Raw genomic sequence first — 19,950 nt, forward strand, 5'->3', positions numbered from 1 at the left:
GTAACTGGGAAATAGTCAAAAAATAAAAATTAAAATGTAAGTAATTGCAATTTGAGGTTTTCAAAGGCAATACATAGCCTGAAGGAATCTATTTCTATTTGAATTTGGCACCACTAATATAAGCTCTCTGTACCTCACTTTAGTTGTAAAACTGAATTCCAAGGTCACCTCTATCTCTAAATGCTATGGGTCTTTGTTATTGGTTGTAGAGGGGAGAGTGGGTTTTAAGAAAATGCCAGAACAGAAAACATGGTCTATGATAGACTATCATCTAGTTTGGTTTATATAAAATGTATTATAACATATGTATATATGTAGAATGGAACATCTTCTAATTTGATGTCCACAAAATTTTAAAAATTTTAAAAAGACTTAAACTGAAAAAAATCTTTGGAAAAGTATTCCAGGAATATTGAAATACTGAGGGAACATATAGCTTAAAAGTTTTGGAAGAAGGTAGTTTCATTCTAGAAAGACCTCCTGGGTAGGATGGGTTGGAGTAGAGTGCCAGGTATAGGGGAGGTCTTCAACTCTGTCAGTGCTTCTACTGCATTTGTGACTTAGCTGATAAGTCTTACAGAATTGCCTGAGGCTCAGAAAGAATATTACCAAAAAACAGTAGTGATTATAGGTTTTCTTCACATGAGTTTATCCTAGTTACAATTTCCAGAATTTGGGGGATAAAGTGAGGTCTGGATTTGTGAGTTTATTTGTTTGGGGAATTCCTAGAACAGAGGCACATAAACGGCTCATTCGATAGAGAGTCCTATCTATGGTCAGGAAAACCTGAGGTCAAATTTTGCCTCAGACATTAGTTGTTTGATCCTGGACAAGTCTTTTACCTACTATTTACCTCAGTTTCTTCATTTATTAAATGGAAAAAATAATATTATATACTTCCTAGGTTTATTATGAAGATTAAATGAGATATTTGTAAAACATTTTGCAAATCTTAAAATACTACATAAATGTGAATTATTATTGTTGCTATTATTAATGTCTTAGCTATTACTTAAGAGAACTATCTTGGGCACTGAGAAATTGTGACTTGACCCATGTTTTCATAGCCGGTATTTCTCAGAGATAGAACATGTGCCTGTCTTCCTTAGTCTGAGGCAAGATTCCATCTGCCACACTCTTAACTGTTCTCAAGCTTTCAACTTAAATATCATTGGTGTCCCACCTTCCTCATTGTCTGCTATATTCCAATCAAATTCTTTAATTCATCTCAATTCAGCAAACATGTAAACATATATTGTGTTCAAGATGTACTCAGTGAAAGGGATTTAAAACAAACAAAGCCATGTTCTCTTATAATATAGCAGAGTCTAGTTCATATCTAAGTCTTGACTCTTTTACCAGTTTCATAACCCTTGTTAAGTTGACTCTGCTAAGTTTCTATTTCCTCATCTGTTAAATAAAGATCATCATATTTGTACTAATGACACTGGTTATTGAAAAAGAAAATACTTTGTTAGCATTATGTACATGTGACTTGTTATTGTTTTGAAGAGTTTATAGTCTAATTTAGGTATATGTTTGTATACATGAACAAAATTTTATCTGTGATGCAAAGGAGAGTATAATTAGTACAAAGGTTAAGTTTTGGCAAAGGGCTATGAAAAATATGAGATGGAAGGGATCATTTTCACTTGGGGGAGGGGAAGGAGCTTCCCTTCCTGGAAGACTTCATGAAAAAAGGGTAATCCCAATTTGAGTATTAATTTTATACATGCAAAAGGAACATTATAAGAATGGAGCAATGCATGAGCCAAGAGACAGAGATGTAAGAGTTCAGAAGAAATTAAAGGAGGCAAATGGTCTAGTTTGTCTTGGAGACATGAGCTATATGAAGGAGTGTGAAGTAAATACTAAAAGATAAATTGGAACCAAATTACGAAGGACTTTGATAACTTCAGGATTTTTTTGTTAATTTTAGTAGGCATTAGGGAGCCTCTGCACAGTTTTTAATTAAGGTTGTGATGTTGAGTGATTTCTGAACATGGTATGGCATGTCCGAATATTCATGACCCCATCCTGCTGTGGTTTGCCATTTCCTTCTCCAGCTCGTTTTATAGGTGAGAAAGCACAGTTAAGTGGCTTGCTCAGGGTCACACAGCTAGTGTCTGAGGAAAAAATTAGTATCAAAAGGAAAATTCCTGTGTGATGACACAGGCTGGTAATCCTAGTTTTGTAGGGGGCAAAAGGAAGGTGTATATGTGTGAGTCCCAAGTTTGAGATTTCTGAGCTGCAAAACTTAAAGTTCACACTAAGTCAAACTCAAAGAGAGTGAGCCCCTGGGAGCACAAAGTCATTAAACTGCCTAAGGAGGAGTGAATCACATAGGTCAAAAAAAAAATTAAGCAGATTAAAGTTTCTGAGTTAGGAGGATGCAAGTTCAAATTCAGCTTCAGATATCTCCAGTTGTCCTGATTCCTATCTGACCACTGAACCCAGTCTGGAGGACAAGGTGAGACTGGTGACTTAGTACAGCACCTCCTCACTCAAATTTAATTCATGTGCTTGTCAGGACATCACTTCCCTAATGTCATGGTCTTCAAGAAAGAAGAAAAAAAAATACACACATACACACACACACACTTCACATACTTTTCACAAGTTAAATACCATGACAGTAGAAGTATGCATATGGTATCAAGTGTAATAAATTTCATTTTCTTTTTTTTTAAAGAGTTTATGTAGAAATGATAGTGATGTAAAAACAAGACACTGATAAAATCTTTTTTTGTAAATAATATCCATTTCATGATGTAATACAAAGAAAATAAAGTATGTAAAATTTTGTTTGTTTTGTTGCAAGGGAAGGAGGTTAAGTGACTTGTCCAAGGTTACACAACTAGATAATTATTAAGTGTCTGGTGTCACATTTAAAGTCAGGTCCTCCTGATTTCAGGGGTGGTGCTCTATCCACCTAGATGCCCCTGTCAGTAAAAATTAAAAACATTCTTATTGCATTCTTTTTCCCTCCCCTCAAAAACATAAAGTAAGGGTGAAAAGAATGGAATTAGTAACTTAGGACAGTTTATAAAAAAAATAGTTATTATCAGTTCTTGTTATTTGTCCTTTCAAAGCAAACCAATCACAATAGGAACATGATATATTGAATAGCAAGTGAATTTGGATTTAAGTGAGGCAGGGGTATGCAAAGTCACCAGTTTCATTCTCTTCTCAAGAGTCTAGTGGCAAGATATAGATCAAGATGAGTAGAGATAGTCCCTGATGCAGTGAGGAAATATTGATCTTTTTAAGCTAAAGTTCTTCCCAGGTTTCAGTTTGCCTGAGGCAACACCTATTCATGATTAAGGTTAGGTAAGAAATGAGACCAAAAAATGACTTCTTTTACCTACTCAAAAAAAAAATCAATTAATCTGGGAGGCAAGACACAATTGCTGATTTTTCTAGGATCACACTTGAATTCAGGTCTTTCAGACTCTTTTATCCACTGTGTAACCTTCAGAAAAGATCCACAGAATAACAGAATCTCAGCTGGATGAGAGCTCTGAATGAAGTAGGGGAAATATTGGACAGAGAAATATGCTTTGTAGTTATTAAGTGATCTCTATAAATAAATTAGTAGGCCAAGAAATACTTTATTCCTCAGATCTATGGAAAGGGGATAAATTTATGGCCATCAAGAAAGAGAGTACATTATGAACTACAAAATGAATGATTATGACTATATTAAATTAAAAAGATTTTACAGTAAAAAATCAATGCTGCCAAAATTAAAAGAAAAGCAGAAAACTGGGAAACAATCTTCACAATTAGGAGTTCTAATAAAGGTCTCATTTCTAAAACATATAGAGAATTACATCATTTAAAATGTTACAAGTCATTCCCCAATTGATAAATGGTCAAAGGATATGAATAAAGAGTTTTCAAATGAAGAAATTAAATCTATATCCAATTATATGATAAAATGCTCCAAATCCTTATTGATTAGAGAAATGCAAATTAAAACAACTATGAGGTATCACCTCACACCTATCAGATTGGCTAAAATGAGAAAAAAGGGAAAAGATCAATGTTGGAGAGGTTGTGGGAGGATTGGGACATTGATACATTACAGGTGGAGTTGTTAATGGGTCCCACCATTCTGGAGAGCAATATGTATAAAGAGCAATAAAGATGTCCTTTCCCTTTGACCTGGCAATTCCAATTCTATGCCTATATCCAGAATAAATCATGAAAAATGGGAAAAGTCCCATATGTTCCAAAATATTCATGGAGTTCTTTTTGTAGTGACAAAGAATTGGAAATTGAGAGGATGCCCATCAATTAGGGAATGACTAAACAACTTATGGTACATGAATACTATGGAGTATTATTGTTCTACAAGAAACCATAAATGGTTGGACTCTAGAGAAGCATGGAATGACTTTCAGATTCTGATTCTGAGGAAAGGGAGCAGATGTACAAGAACAATGTACACATTAACAACAACGTTGTGAGATGAAAAACATTGATGGAAGCAGCTCTTCTCAGCAGTTCAGAGAGCTAGGACAATGGTATTAGACCAACTATAGATAATGCTATCCCCATCCAGAGAATAAAAACAAAACAACACAAACAAACCAAAGAAATCCTTCAGAATCTGCTGAACACTTCATAAAAATTAGCTCTTATGTATCTCTTTCCCTTAATCCTAATTCCTCATACCAAAAATGACTAATCTGTAAACATGTTTTTCAAAAATATGTATGTACAAGGCTAACCTAACTGTTTGCAGCTGAGAGGAAGGGGATGGGAAGGGAGGGTGGAAGGAAATTTTGTAACTTAAAAGTACATATGCATATGGATGAAAGTTGAAAAATGTTCATAATTTATATTTGGAAAAATATCAATTAAAAAAATTAAGTAATTTCTGTATTGACCCTGTATCTCCACTCCCCTTCCCATCCCATGGTCCAAGCTATGAGAAAGGTCTAAGAACTTTTAGTAAAGGCTCCCAGGGTATGAGAAAAGGTCAATCAGCTTTAGTTGTACCTTGCCCCTCCCAGGCAAAAGGCAAGTCCCTATCAATAAAACAATGGATCCCTGCCTTAGCCTATACTGATTAATTACCTCAACTCTAATCTTTGATCAATGGCCTATCAACCTATCTCCCCCCTAATGGATGTTGATGATGATGATGATATTTCTTTCACTTTCAAAGAAGAATGACTTCAGGGAGGTGATGCCTTGCCAAACTAGTGAATGGGATTTTAGTGGGGGGGGGTGAGGTGGGGGTAGATGCTGTGCCAGGCCATTTGTCTTCCAGACCATCTGGAGCCAGGTATGATTCAAGACAAAGATGGCCCTGGATACAAGGCAATCAGGGTTAAGTGACTTACTCAAGGTCACACTGCTAGTAGGTGTCAAATGTCTGAGGTCAATTTTGAACTTGGGTCCATCTGACTCCAAGACCTGTGCTCTCTTCACTGGACCACCTGGCTTAGCTCACTCCTGAGTTGAGCTGCTTACCCTCTTTGGGAGGGCAGCATCATTCCCCAAACTCTCCTCCCATTTGTCTTTCACTACTACTTATCTTCTACTGTTTGTCCTGCTGTGAAGCTGGGCTGCTTTCAGGGAACATGATTCCTCAAACTCTCCTACCCTCTTCTTCTATTGAAGAAACTCACTATCTTGCTGCTTCTACAAAGAACCTACCTTGTGAACTATTATAGTAACTTGTGAATTTTTTTGTTGTAATTTGTAAACTTTTGTGCAACCTAAGCCTTTCTTATCTCCCTGGGTCAGAGATTGATGAGTTCTTCACAAAATACACCCACACTGTTCATCTTTAAGCCTGATTTCCGCAAAGCCCATTTCCTCCCATCTTCAAGAAGTCATCTCATTTAACCTATATCTGCCCTCTATAAGCTAGCCCTAACAAGTATGTAATTTTAACTCCATTTGAAGATTTCCCCTTAAAGATGAAGAACTCACTACCATTCCACCTCTAGATAGTTCTCATTTTAAAGATTTCCTTATATTTATCAAAGATCTACCTTTCTGAAAACCGATTCCTCTCTTTTCCTGTCTTTTTGAACCAAGCAGAATAATTCTTTTTACTCTTCCCCACTGAATGCAATTCAAATCCTTTGGAGGAAGAACAGTTTGAAAAAAAAAAGTGAGGTGTAGGTCTTGAGACCATGGTGAATGTTTGAAGTAGAGGAAAAGGTCCTAGAAATTAAATGTTAAAAAAAAAGCTATTTTTTTTGGTGGGAAAGTAAGATGGTTAGCAGACTTATCAATTTGGATTAAAGCCTTAGAAAGGCAAGGGAAGGGGTAGAGAAGAGTAATGTAATTTCTACATGCATTTATTAAGTTCAAGGTAAAGAGGATTTAAAGATTAAAAATGATAATAAAAAGCTTGTATTCTTTATTGAAAAGTATAACTTATGCTCAAATAAATATGATACTAGGTAATATGTAATCTAAAATTTGGGACAAAAAAGGATAGGATGCATGAAGGAACAGGGACCCATTAAGTTGGGTCCAGTTTATTACTGGAAAACCTCTGAATTGAGGCAGAGCAAAGTGAGTAGAGCAAGAAAAATTTCAATGCATCCTGATATTAAACTTATTAATTTGGAATTCTTGTTTCAATTTGAATGTGCATAAGATGAAGTTGAATACTGATAATTTAAAAGAGGGTTTCTCAGGCTAGGTTTTTTCCTTTTGTTTATTTCATGGACCCACTCTGGCAATCCAAAAAGTCTAAACCCCTTGAGAATTTTTAAGTGAATAAAAGAAAGTACATAGGATAACAAAGGAAATCAATTATGCTAAAATGTAGACATCAAAATTTTTTTTTAAGTTCACAGGTCCCAGGCTAAGAACTCCTGGTTTATAGGTTAGACTATTTTTTCTAAAGCATTAAGAATTTTGGAGACTAACTAACTCTATCTTTTTTGACTGCCATAGTAGCCTGAAAATCCCACAAAGACAGGCATTCTAGATTGATTGCTGGAACAATAGTTATAGGCCAGAAGGATCCCCTACCATCCTTTCTTATGACAGTCAGTTTCCAAATCAGACCTTAAACTACAAAATGAATATTCAGGCACATCCAAATAGAGTTTGTGTCTGATGCTTTAATAGGGTAAAAGTTCTTGGATAATATTTTTTCTCTTAAACTCTAATCTTCAATAATTATTCCCCATGAGCTCAGGTTAGCTGAAATTACCTTTCTTTGCCAACTGTTTTAAATTTATGGAAAATACATGAAGTGAAATATATTCCCATTTGGATTAATGCATGATTGCCACTTTGTCTCTATAGTCAAATAATATGTGCTCTTTTGACATTAGTACTAAATCTTTTAATTAAGTTGTTTTATCTTCATTTACCAAACTCTTTTCTCTCTTAATTCTTTTCCTCAGGCCCAGTTTGAACTGAGGGTCTTCCGTATTAGGGGAGAGCACGCTGTAATAACGGCAAGACTAGAAGAAACCATTGAAAATCTCAAGTGTGAGCTAGAACACCGATTGAGTGGAGGATGTGAAAAGACAAGAGATGCTTGCATCTCTACTGAAGATGATTACCTTCCAAAGACCTTCCGAAATGTCTACATACAAACTGATAGAGAGACATTTTTAAAACCCAGTGAAGATGAAAGCAAAACCATTAAAAGTAATCAAATAGTACCCAAAAAATTGAATATCTCCTCTCTAAATCATATATCTCCCCTAAATGACAACAAGGATATCTCTTCAGCCCTCCAGTCTTTAGAAAGTTGCTCACCTGGTCAACAAAATTCATCTCCCCTTCCTGCTCCTCCACTGCCAACAGAAATTCCTCCTCCTCCTCCTCCTCCCCTTCCACCAGGACTTGGGCCTCCACCATTGTTGTCACAGTCAAGTTCTGGGCCACCACTTCCTCCTCCTCCTCCTCCTCCTCCTCCACCTCCACCACCCCCACCCCCTCCTCTTCCATTTCCTCTAAGTGCTGGGAGTCCCCGTGCCCCTCCACCACCACCCCTTCCTGTCCCACCACCTCTCCCTTGCCCTGGGCTACCACCTCCACCTCCTCCAGCTCCTCCAGGAATTGGACCACCACCTCCTCCACCTCCTTTCTTTGGAGGTAACACATCCTTTAACCAGATTCCTCGGAAGCCTGCCATTGAACCCAGCTGTCCCATGAAGCCACTATACTGGACAAGGATACAAATAAGTGGTGGAAGGTAAGGAAAATCCTACTATGCCACTTCTACTTGTAAAATTCCCAAGAGTTTCCATTAAGTTGGGTCTTATTCCTCATAGCTCTATACCTGTTTATTGTATAGCTATAGCATAACATTTACTAATATGCATAATTCCTGAGTTCGATGTATGGGTTTCTTGGTGATGATGGGATACTTTGGGGAGGAGAGTCAGTTGAATTTGGCAGCTATTTGTCAGACCTGGACTGGTCTTTTTACTAAATCTTTGGTGAAGTTATGCCAGGCAATGATCTTTGAGCAGGCACACCCCTTCCTGCCAGTTAATAGATCATTTTTAGAGTCTGCACTTTGGGTGTGTCACTGTGGACTATGAGTGGGAGAGTAAGAAGACTAATTCTGCAGTGAATAATATGGATTTTGATGATGTCTTTTGGAAAAGATTTTGAAAAAAATTCTTCAGGTAGTAGGTACCTTTGAGCTGGAAAATACACAATATATGTACTATTCAGCTAGAAGCAAGAGGTGGTAAGGTGGAGAGAGGGTCTTGAGTCAAGATGGCCTGAATTCATGTCCAACCTAACACTAGCTCACTTTGTGACTCTGAGCAAGTCCCTTTAATCCTTGTCTGCCTCATTTTCCTTGACTGTAAAATGAGTACCTACTTTGCAGGGTTATTGTAAGGTTCAGATAAGATAATATGTATAAAGTCCCTAGCATAGGTCTATTAGTTACCAAATAAATGCTTTCTTCCCCTACCCTCCTTTCTCTTTATAAATAGAAGCACATAAATTTAAATTCTGGATCTAAAAGGGTTATGAGAGGATCCAGAAAGTGTGAGGAATGACCAGATGATTTTTAAAGATTAGTGGATTGCAAAATTATCTTAAATCGTGTTTACTATACCCTCTAGGAAAGACAGACTGGTATAGTGGAAAAATCACTGGTCTGGGAATCAAGCAAGACTTGTATTCAAATTGTACTTTTGCTTCATATTAGTTACATAAATGTAGGTAATTCATTTAGTCATTCTTTGATCCTCAGATCCCTCATCTATAAATTTCCATGTGCTTGTACCTTTCTCATAGGAATTTTATAGACCAAATGAAATTACATGTCTATATCCTATACAAGTGCTTTGCAAGTCTTGTCAGCTGTTATTTTAATTTCCATTATCTTTCCAAAGAAGTATGGATCTTTGTGGATCTAAATAAATACCCTTTTTCTCTATTGTGCAATAGTTATGAAATAATCATAATTTAATTATTTAATCAATAATAATCACTAGTATTTGCATAGCTTTTTCAAGTTTGCAAGGATTTACAAATTTTATTTCATCTTATCTGCACAATAACCTTAGGAGGTAGATACTGTTATTCGCCTCAATTTGTAGCTAGGAAAACCAAGGCAAACAGGTAAAGTGACTTGCTTAGAATCACTAAGTGTTTGAGGATACTAAGTGTATGGATACTAAGTGTTGATGAAATATTTGAATTGAGATAGTTCTGACTCCAGGGCCAGCCATCTACTGTGCTACATAGCTACCTTAGGTTATTTGAATATTTTCATTCAAACAAATTTTCATCTAGATTTTTAAAGCTTATTTCTTTACTGCCACTGAGATTGATGGATGGTATACAATGTAGTTTTGTCTTTCCATAGCTTCCATCTTTCGGTCTTTACCAGTTCTGTTCCTTGACTGCCATCTGTTCTCCATCTTCATTTGTTAACAGCTTGAACCTGATTAGGAGATGAACCTAATGTTAGGATTGAAGGGATTGCCATATTTTATTATATAATTGCCAACATTTGTGAGGTGATAATTCTCATGATTCTCCTTCATAGTTTTTTTTTTTTTTTGCAAATTAAACCAGTGTTATCCTCCACTACCAAGAGAATTTGTGGGAAAGAATGACAGAGAATTATAGAGGATGGAAAGGCAAGAAAAGGTCATGATCTGTGTTCATGTGAGAAGTAGCCATACTGGTCAAAATCCCAGATTCACCAAATTACCCCAACTGTCACATTGTCTTGCCCCTATTTTCAAGCTAAAACTGGTAGGAATTTAGTAATAGCTAGATGCAGGTACAGATGTTATTGAATAACAATCAGTATTTCATATGATGATACCTGATACAATGGGACTTCAGGATTATGGCAATAGGAAAACATTATAAAGGAATTGGGTGAGCTTTCTTTTAAATATAACTAAGCAGTTAAGTAGCCTGGTCATAACAAGTCCCAAGTCTTGTTAAGCCCACTATTAATAAAGAATAGAAACCAGAGCTCATACTACTAGGCAGCTACTTTTTAACCTTGCAATTAAGTTTTGAAGCATACACACACACACACACACACCCAAGATTCTGAAATAGCCACACCCAGAACTCTAGACCTCCTGGCAGTCCCTCCTAAAGTCAAAGTAAAGGCTCCTAGGAAATAACTTTCCAACACATTTATTTTGAGTGATTTTCATTTATTTGGCATTCTCAATTCCAAGTGGAGAAGTATTCAAGGCTAACAGATTTCATCTCGCAACCACATAATTCACTTTTGGGATAGGAGTAACTTGTTTCCATTCGTGTGTGTGTGTGTGTCTAACTGATTTCTTTCTACATTCTATCCCACCTGCTTCCATTATCAGTGGATATTAGAGCCTTGTAATTACACCATTGGGAGAAACAGGTTACTTCCGCCACTCAATGTGGGTTAAATACAGGTCAGAGATGATTGTTGTCTGCATTTTTTCCTCCTTACGTATGTATGTATGAAAAGGGAAACAATTTAATATTAAAACAAACTCTCATTAGTTTTTTTTTTTTTAGATTTTTCAAGGCAAACTGGGTTAAGTGGCTTGCCCAAGGCCACACAGCTAGGTAATTATTAAGTGTCTGAGACTGGATTTGAACCCAGGTACTCCTAACTCCAAGGCCAGTGTTCTATCCACTGTACCACCTAGCTGCCCCTCTCATTAGTTTCAAAAGAAATCTATTGCTGTAGTTTTGAGAGAAACAAAAAGCATATGAATATATTTACAAGTCCCAATCAGAAACAACAGAAGAAACTAACTTAGTAACGGTTAGGATACTCAACAGGAATGATGATCTGAGGCAAGGATTGGGATACAGTTCTCTCTAAATAAACTGTAAAGTTTGTTGAACCTGATTGCTTTCTCTTTTCACTGGTGTTTTATGATTTAATATGGTCCCACTGGACTATTTTCTCCCTCCAAACACCCCCAATTTAAACCAAAATACTTGGTGATTTTATGTCATTCACATTGTATCTTGGATGGGCTCTTTGAAGGAAGAAATGATTAATAATTAGTAGGCAACTGTATTGTACTAAAAACCGTATATGGATATGTTCTCTGATAACTGACAAACTGGATAGCAGGATGTACATAAAGATAATAAATAGAAGCATATTTTGGGATCTAAGGTATATAATGCTATTTTCCTTATTCTTTACATCATAGTCTGACCACACGTTATTCTTGGAGTCTGAGGAACTAGGTTTGAATCTTGGCTCTGCTGTTTAGAACTTTTGTGACCCTAGGCAAGTCATTTAATCTCTCTACTCCATGATATCCTCATTTGTAAAATGACAAAGTTGGAATAAATAGTCATTCATATTCCCTCCCATTCTAAATGATGCCCATTTTTGAGCAGTAGAGAAATCCTCTCCTAACTCACCTGATTTGCTTTTTTAAGTATCTAGATTTAACAAAGTAAATTTTTTTTAAGTGGCAAAACATATATTAAAAAAATTTAAGTGGCAGCTTTCAGTAACATTGGTAATAATATATTTCCCCCATTTTCTTATTAATGACAATATTAATAACAATAGTAGCTCATTTATATACAACATTAAGGTTAACAAAGTACTTCCTATGCATTATCTCATTGTAGTCTCACAACAACTCTTAGGAGTACTATTATTTTCCTCAGAGGATACTGAAACTCAGAAAGGTTAAACATCCTACCCCAGTGTTCCATAGCTGGTACATTTCAGAGATATAACCCGGGGTTCCTCAAATCCTTATATAGTGTAAGCACTCTATCTTCCTTCTCTTCAAATTAGTTCAGGTGGCCTTGTAAAAGATATTCGATGGGTCTTTGAAAACCCAGTCCAAGAGTTATGCCTTACTATTCCCATTAAATGAGACAATTCTAAACTGACAAGCTGTGTATATTAAAAAAAAACATTTGTGATAAGTTAATTATTTGGAACTCTGAATCCATTTTTTTTGTAGAAAATAGCATAGTTTGCTATGAATATCAATATGAATCTCAGGGTTAACAAGGAAAATTGAATTTTTCTAGTTCAGGTCACAACTGAGTAGGAAAGTTCTTCTCAGAAACTCTTACCCATGGCATCTACCTTCTGTTGGATGATCTCCAGGGATAACTCTTAAAGCAGCTCATTCCACATTCAGACACCTTTAAGTTAGCATGTTTCCCTCTTCTATTGAGCTATTGATCATATGTATCCATCTCTTCTTTTTTTAAAAATTTTGTTTATTTAAGGCAATAGGGTTAAATGACTTGTCCAAAGTCACACAACTAGGCAATTATTAAGTGTCTGAGGTTGGATTTGAACTCAGGTGCTCTTGACTCCAGGGCCAGTGCTCTATTCCAGTGTGCCACCTAACTGCCCCTTATCCATCTCTTTGACTCCATTTGGGGTTCTCTTGGAAAAGATTATATAGTGGTTTGCCATTTCCTTCTCTAGAAATGAGGAAACTGGGGCAAACAGGGTGCCCAGGGTCACACAGCTTGGCTGTGTCTAAGGTCAGATTTGAAATCAGGAAGATTCATCTTCCTGACTTCAGGCCTAGCACTCTATTCAGTCTGTCTCATAACTGTTTTCTATTGAAGCAATATTGAGCAATTCAGTGCCATAGTAGATTAAGTGCTAGACTTGAAGTCAGAATATTTGAACTCAAATATTGCTTCATATGCTATACTAGCTGTGTGGTCTGGGCAAGTCACTTAACCTTTCTTATCCTTAATTTCTTCATCTGTAAAATGGGAATAATAATAATAATACCTACTTTTCATTTGTGAAGATTAAATGAATTAACAAATGGAAAGTGCTTTGTAAACATTACAAATGCTACATAAATACTAGCTATCATCATCATTATCATCATTGTCATTCATTCTTTCTATCCATTTGTTCCTACTTTACACTCAGGAAAGGCATTGTTGCTCAAGATGTTAGACTCTTCATGACCTCATTTGAGGTTTTCTTGGCAAAGATACTGGGGTGGTCTGCCATTTCCTTCTCCAGCTCATTTTACAGATGAGGAAACTGAAGTAAAAGGGGTGAAGTGACTTGCCCAGGATCACACAGCTAGTCAGTGTCTGAAGCCAGATTTGAGCTCAGGAAGATCAGCTTCTATTTATTCAATCCACTGTGCCACCTAGCTACCCCTGGGGATAAGCATAGCAGTCTATTTCTTTTTCCAGACAGCCCTTCATATACTTGAACACATCTGTCTTCTCACTACTGCTGTGGTTTCCTTCAGATTAAAATCTTTAGTTCCTTCCAACAGTCCTGATCAGTAGCATGGTTTTGAGTCCTTTTACTATCTTAGTTTCATCCTCTGGGATCTATTTCTTCAGAATATAATACAAAACTCCAGATGTGATCAGATCAAAGCAGAGTAATTAATATTTTAATCCTCCTCATTCTATATACTGGGCTTCTGTTAATATAATCTAAGATTGAATTAACTTTTTTTGATTGCCATGTTATACCACTGACTCATTAAACATCATACTAAAAACCTTGAATCCTCACATGTTTTTCACATAAACTATTGTCTAGCCATGTCAACTTAGCCTAACCTTTTAGGTTCCTAGACCAACTTGAAACAAAAAATTATTTCAGCTTCTTATATGGTATTAATATTAGGTAAGGGAAGGAAAAAAAAAAGAAAATTTCTTTCTGACATTCCTGTGCACAAGCCCAGTCCTGGGCCAACTTTTGAAATAAATGATATATCTTAGCTATGCTTCCCAACTCCATTGGAGATTCCTCTAATTTCCTAATACTCTGCTTTCTAGGATCCCTAGCATTCTTTTCCTGATGAATTCTTAAAGTTCTGTAGCATCCCCAAAACCAGACTTACTGGGTACCAGATGTTTTACTGATATTCTAGGTATACAAATATGAACAAAAAAACAAGACTGCCTCTGCCTTCAAAAAAAGCTTACATTCTGAGGGGGGAAAGACAATATATAAAAGGGAGCTGGTAGGAGGAAAGGGAGCCATGGTAGTTGCAGTCAGAAGCAGATCCCAGAGAAAAATGAAAGGAAATATACTGAAAGTACTTGATGCTCAAAACTACCTACCCCTAATGGAAACTTCCATACTCTAAGGAGAGATGAATGTATTTGAGGCTTTAATTGGCAATCAGAGGGGCAGCCATGGCTACTGATTTAGCACTGGACCTGGAGTCAAGAAGATAATGGGAAAGTCACTTAAATGACTAAATGCCTCAGTTTTCCTCATCTATAAAACAGGAATATTAATAGCATCTACTTCACAAGATTGTTGGGAAGAAAGATAATATAATGTTTGTAAAGTATTTTTTAAATCAGGTTCTGGTAGTAGGAGAAAGTTTGGTGGAGAAAAAAAGAGACAAATGTACCAGGGACTTGGGGTGAATATTGTCTAGATTGAAATAAGTATCATTTGCAAACCAGTGTTCTAGAATAGTTCAGTTTTTTCTTTAGGTGGGTATAACTACAGATGTGGGAGTTGGAGACTACCTTTATCTATCTCAGATAAAACTAATGAACCATTATTAAAAGCCAATTTTGATATCAGAGTAAGAAGACTCTACTGGGTGCAAATTTTTAATTAGAGTTTCTATCCTGACTATACCTTTGTTTTTCTAAGCATATACTTGGTACAATATTTCTTTTATTTGTTTATTTTTCTTAAATTTTATAATGGTATAGAAATCTATAGATTGAGAAATACAGGGAAGGGAGTGTAGAGGCTTATTCATTTGGTCTCATCAATCTAATGGTTGAGTCCTAAATCATCATTTTTTTATTGGACTTTGCCAAATCTGTCATTTTGTCTGCTTTCAAAAAGGATCTTTTAGGATGTCTATTTGCTTAAATATCTACCCAATGTTCTTATGCCTTTTGATCATTTCCTAAACCAGTCTGTTGGAATGTGGAAAAGAACACATTTCCAAACTTGCAAGGGTTATTTGTTTAAAAAAATTAATCAGAAAAAGATCTCATTGTTTTACAATCTCATTGATTTCAATTAACTGTTTCACTTTTTTTTATCTTTTTAAGTCAAAGCACTACACCAACCCTGTGGGATTCCTTAGAAGAACCTGATATACAAGACCCCAGTGAATTTGAGTATTTATTCTCCAAAGATACCATTCAACAAAAGAAAAAGCCTTTGTCAGAATCCTATGAGAAGAAAACCAAGGTTAAAAAGGTACTGAGTAATTATAGTAATAGTAATAGTAATTATTTTCCTCCTTATATATAAGAATTCATTGTGTGCTTATTTGCCTTCCTTTTCAAATAATGTTAGAGAAATTTTTGAGTTATGAAAGGAAAGAAGGGAGTGTTAAAATTAATAAGAGTAAAAACTTGATTCCTGTTACTGTATTCAAGGGTGTTTGAACTTTTATGCAGTTTTACTTAGTATTTCACCTGAACTCAAAATCTAAGTCCGTTAGCTTCACAACAGCATGCATAATTTCTTTAGTTTTTCAAAAATGCATTTAAACTAAATAATTTTAAAAAAAACAAGCCTGGAAAAAATAGTATTCTCTTCCATTCCATCTTCCTCTCTCTCCTTTCTTCTTCCTTTCCCTTTGCCCCTTCCTCAGAAGTGGTATATTTTTTCTATTAAACAGCAAAAAGATTGAAGTTAAAATATATTGTTACTCTTCTTGTAGGGATTTTAACTGTTTTGACAACTTTGTTGCTTAAAAAATTTGATAAAAGGGGGCAGCTAGGTGGCGCAGTAGATAGAGTGGGTAGAGGCTCTGGAGTCAGGAGTACTGGAGTTCAAATCCTCAGACACTTAATAATTACCTAGCTGTGTGACCCTGGGCAAGCCACTTAACCCCATTGCCTTGCAAAAAAAAAAAAAAAAAAAACCTAAAAACATTTTTTTGATAAAAACCTTGGTGACATAGATAGAAATAGCAGGACAAAGAATAAGGGATGGAGATTCAATTTCTCACTTTCCCATGTGATCAAGTACAAAACCCAGGTGACTCACAGGAGACCTTTTATTAACTTGATATAGAACCATTAAGCACAACTTTTTGAGTCAAACCATTCAACCAATTACAAAACTATCTAATTATATTAACATTTTGTCCCTTTCTAACCTTTCCACATTATTAATATGGGTTTATTTTATCAAATACTCTGCTAAAATCTAGGTAATCTATATCTACAACATTCAACCTATCTAACTGTCCTAAAAAAAGGAAACTTAATTTGACATCATCTGTATCTGATGAAATCAGACTGGTTCTTTATTATCTTTGCTTCCTTCACTATTTTTTTCATAAGCCATCCCAGAATTTTCTTAGGAATCAAAGTGAGACTTGGAAAATTTTTTTTTAGGTTTTTGCAAGGCAAATGGGGTAAAATGGCTTGCCAAAGGCCACACAGCTAAGTAATAAGTGTCTGAGGTCAGATTTGAAGCCTGACTCCAAGGCAGGTGCTCTATCTGCTGTGCCACCTAGCTGCCCCTGAGACTTGGAAGATTTTGTACTAAACCATTTCCTCCCTTGTTTTCTGTAATCTTTTTTTTATTCTGAATTTAAAAAATACAATTAAAAATTAGAGCAGATGATGAGAATTGTATATGAAACTATGACTATTATATCCTGACTAGTTCTCCTAATTTTAAAATACATTTTAATTTAAATAATTTAAAATAAAACTGTAATCTTCAAAGATGTCCTGCTAAACTGTTTCCTTTGTGTGTGTGTGTGTGTGTGTGTGTGTGTAAAATTTTTCTGGCCTTGATTTCCCTCTTGGATAATTTGAGTGAGCTGGACAAAATACTCCCTGAGGTTTATTCTATCAAGATTCAAATTTATTCATTCCCTCCCTCCCTCCCTTTCTCCCTTCCTTCCTTTCTCCCTTCCTTCCTTTCTCCCTTCCTTCTTTTCTCCCTTCCTTCCTTCTTTTCTTCCTTCCCTCCACTTTTCTTCCTTCCCCTTTCTTCCCTCCTTCCTCTTTCCTTTCCCCCTTCCTCTCCTTTCCTTCCTTCCCTCCCTTAACACTTTACAAAAATTATCTCATTTTATCTTCACAACCGCCTTGAGAGTTAGATGCAGTTATCATCTTCAATTTGCAAATGAGAAAACTGAGGTATTCAGAAGTTGAGACTTTCCCAAAGAAGTATATGAGGCCGGATTTGAATTCAGATCTTTGTGACTTCAAGTAGAGCTCTGTATGCACTGTACTGGAAAACAGAAACTTAATGAGTTTCAGTACCTTCCTTAAGATTACACAGTAATTATCAGAATTCAGACTTAAGCCCAGGTCAAGAAATGACTCTAGGGTCAAAACTTTTCCGCTGATTGAGGAGCTTCTATATTTTTGAATTTCATTTGCTGACTAGTTGACATAGTGGCTAGAGCTCTGGGTTTGAAGTTGAGCCATTTGCTTAAACTTTGCCTCCATTTCTTCATCTATATTAGCTGTAGATAATTTCCCTCCCAGTTGTGTTGAACATAAAATAATATCTGTAAAGCATGTGCAACCCTTAATCTAAAATGTAAACGCTAACTATTATATAGCATGCTTTTGTTGTTTACAATCATATCTTACTCTTTGTGACCCCCCCCCCACCATAGAATACCATTACTATCCATAGGGTTTTCTTGGCAAAAATATTGGAGTGGTTTGTCATCCTCTTCTTTAGTGGATTAAGGCAAACAAAGGTTAAATGACAGGCAGAGTTACATTACTAAGAAGTATCTGATGTCATATTTGAACTCAGGTCTTCCTGTAGGTCCATGATCTATCCACTAAGCTCTATCCACTAACTGTCTCTCATGTAACATGCTCTTAACTTAGTAAAATTATAGCACATATTTTCAAGTCACACACTATAATTGGAAAATTAGAATTTTCTAGAAAAAGAACAATGTTGAAAGTATAATTACATCACAGGTACTGGTTAAATCTACATAAAGGGAGAATCTACTTATATCTTCCTGGAATTTGAATATTCAAACAATTTGAGATAGTTTAAAAAGATGTTTCTTGCTTGTTGGGGTAATAATCGTCTTTGTATTCCAAAGTGAGAATTAATACTCACTTTCTCTAGTAAATTTCCCTTTTCTATTTCCAAACAAGTCCACACTAGTTCAAATTCATTATTTATTCTTTATAATTTTTAAACACTATGGAAAATCTTCCCAATGGTGGATGCAGATCAAATGGTACTTTATTGACTAAGATAGCAATCTGTTAAAATCTTCTCAATCTCCATGTATTCTTCATCTCCTCTTTCCATAAATCTTCTCTGTGAGACCTTAAGCAAGTCAGTTAATTTCTCTGAGTCTGATTTCCCTCTTGGGTAAAATAAAAGAGTTGGACTAGGAGCTTATGATTTCTACCCCAATAATAAAACCCTCCAGGAAGATGTAATAATTATTCACATTCTCTTTTTATTTCTTTAAGGTTGTTCCTTTCTACTTTGGCATCCCACAGGATCCTCCTATCTAATGTAGTGCTAAGGAGCTATAAAGCTCTGTAATGCTTGGTGAATAAATGGAATGCACCCATTTTTAAAACTCCCAAAGTAAAACTTCCAAGCTAAAAGCTATTGACCTAGTTTGGTCATCTCTTATCTCTTAATGGTTTGCTTATTTAACTAAGGGTTTTAAACTGGAGTTATTTGTACTTAAAGAGTGCTTGAGTAATCTCTCAGATTCAAAACAAAACAAACCACAAGGCCTCTACTTTCCTTAAAGTTAGCTGATCTTTCAGCCCTATGGGGGTATCACTTATCTTGTGGTTAAAAGATCTTTATAATGTTATGCTCCATAGTTTATTTTGGGGGGATGAGACCCAACACACCTGTAAAGGGACCAAAGCTTTTGAATTTTGATAGTTGTTAACCAACTAGGTTTTAAATCCTTTGGGACAGAGTTCTTTTGTGGAGTTTTTTAGTTTTTTTTTCTTTTTCTTTTTTGTATTTCTAAGTCTGGCATAAAGTAGGCTATTAATAAATGGTTGTTTATTGATTGACTAGTTAATAGGATTTCAGTTAATTTGAATTGCCTAGAAATCAGAACAATGGAATGACCACAGATGGCTAAACTTGCTATATAAACTGCTATATAAACTATATAAACTGCCAGCCCAGTACCTAAGAAGGAGGTGAGGGGGCGGCTAGGTGGTGCAGTGGATAGAGCACTGGTCTTGGAATCAGGAGTACCTGAGTTCAAATCCGACCTCAGACACTTAATAATTACCTACCTGTGTGGCCTTGGGCAAGCCACTTAACCCCATTGCCTTGCAAAAACCTAAAAAAAAAAAAAAAAAAAGGAGGTGATAGAATTTTTGCCTGTGTACACGGCTCACATATAGAAGATATGGATATATTTTGTCCTCATAGGTATCACCATTTCTCTCAAGGAAGCTTCAACTCCATTCCTAGGAACAAGTCAAGCAAAATGAATTTGAAGGAAGAAATTTGGTGTGTTATTAGAAGCCTCTATCTTAAGCTAAAAGAAACCTCATAGGCCATTTAGACCAGTT

General features: G+C 35.8%; 1 protein-coding gene across 2 annotated transcripts in view; it reads left to right on the forward strand.

Annotated features, from left to right (window-relative positions):
• Positions 1–19,950, forward strand: part of LOC141521988 (formin-1-like) — a 402,521-nt gene that overhangs the window by 178,492 nt on the left and 204,079 nt on the right. For both annotated transcript variants that reach the window (XM_074235036.1, XM_074235035.1), the window contains 2 exons: positions 7,389–8,188; positions 15,490–15,640. In XM_074235036.1, the coding sequence (XP_074091137.1) occupies positions 7,389–8,188; positions 15,490–15,640 (951 nt within the window). The remainder of the gene's footprint in view (positions 1–7,388; positions 8,189–15,489; positions 15,641–19,950) is intronic.

Source organism: Macrotis lagotis, chromosome 4 (assembly GCF_037893015.1).
Source record: "Macrotis lagotis isolate mMagLag1 chromosome 4, bilby.v1.9.chrom.fasta, whole genome shotgun sequence".
In the NCBI taxonomy this organism is placed as follows: domain Eukaryota; kingdom Metazoa; phylum Chordata; class Mammalia; order Peramelemorphia; family Peramelidae; genus Macrotis; species Macrotis lagotis.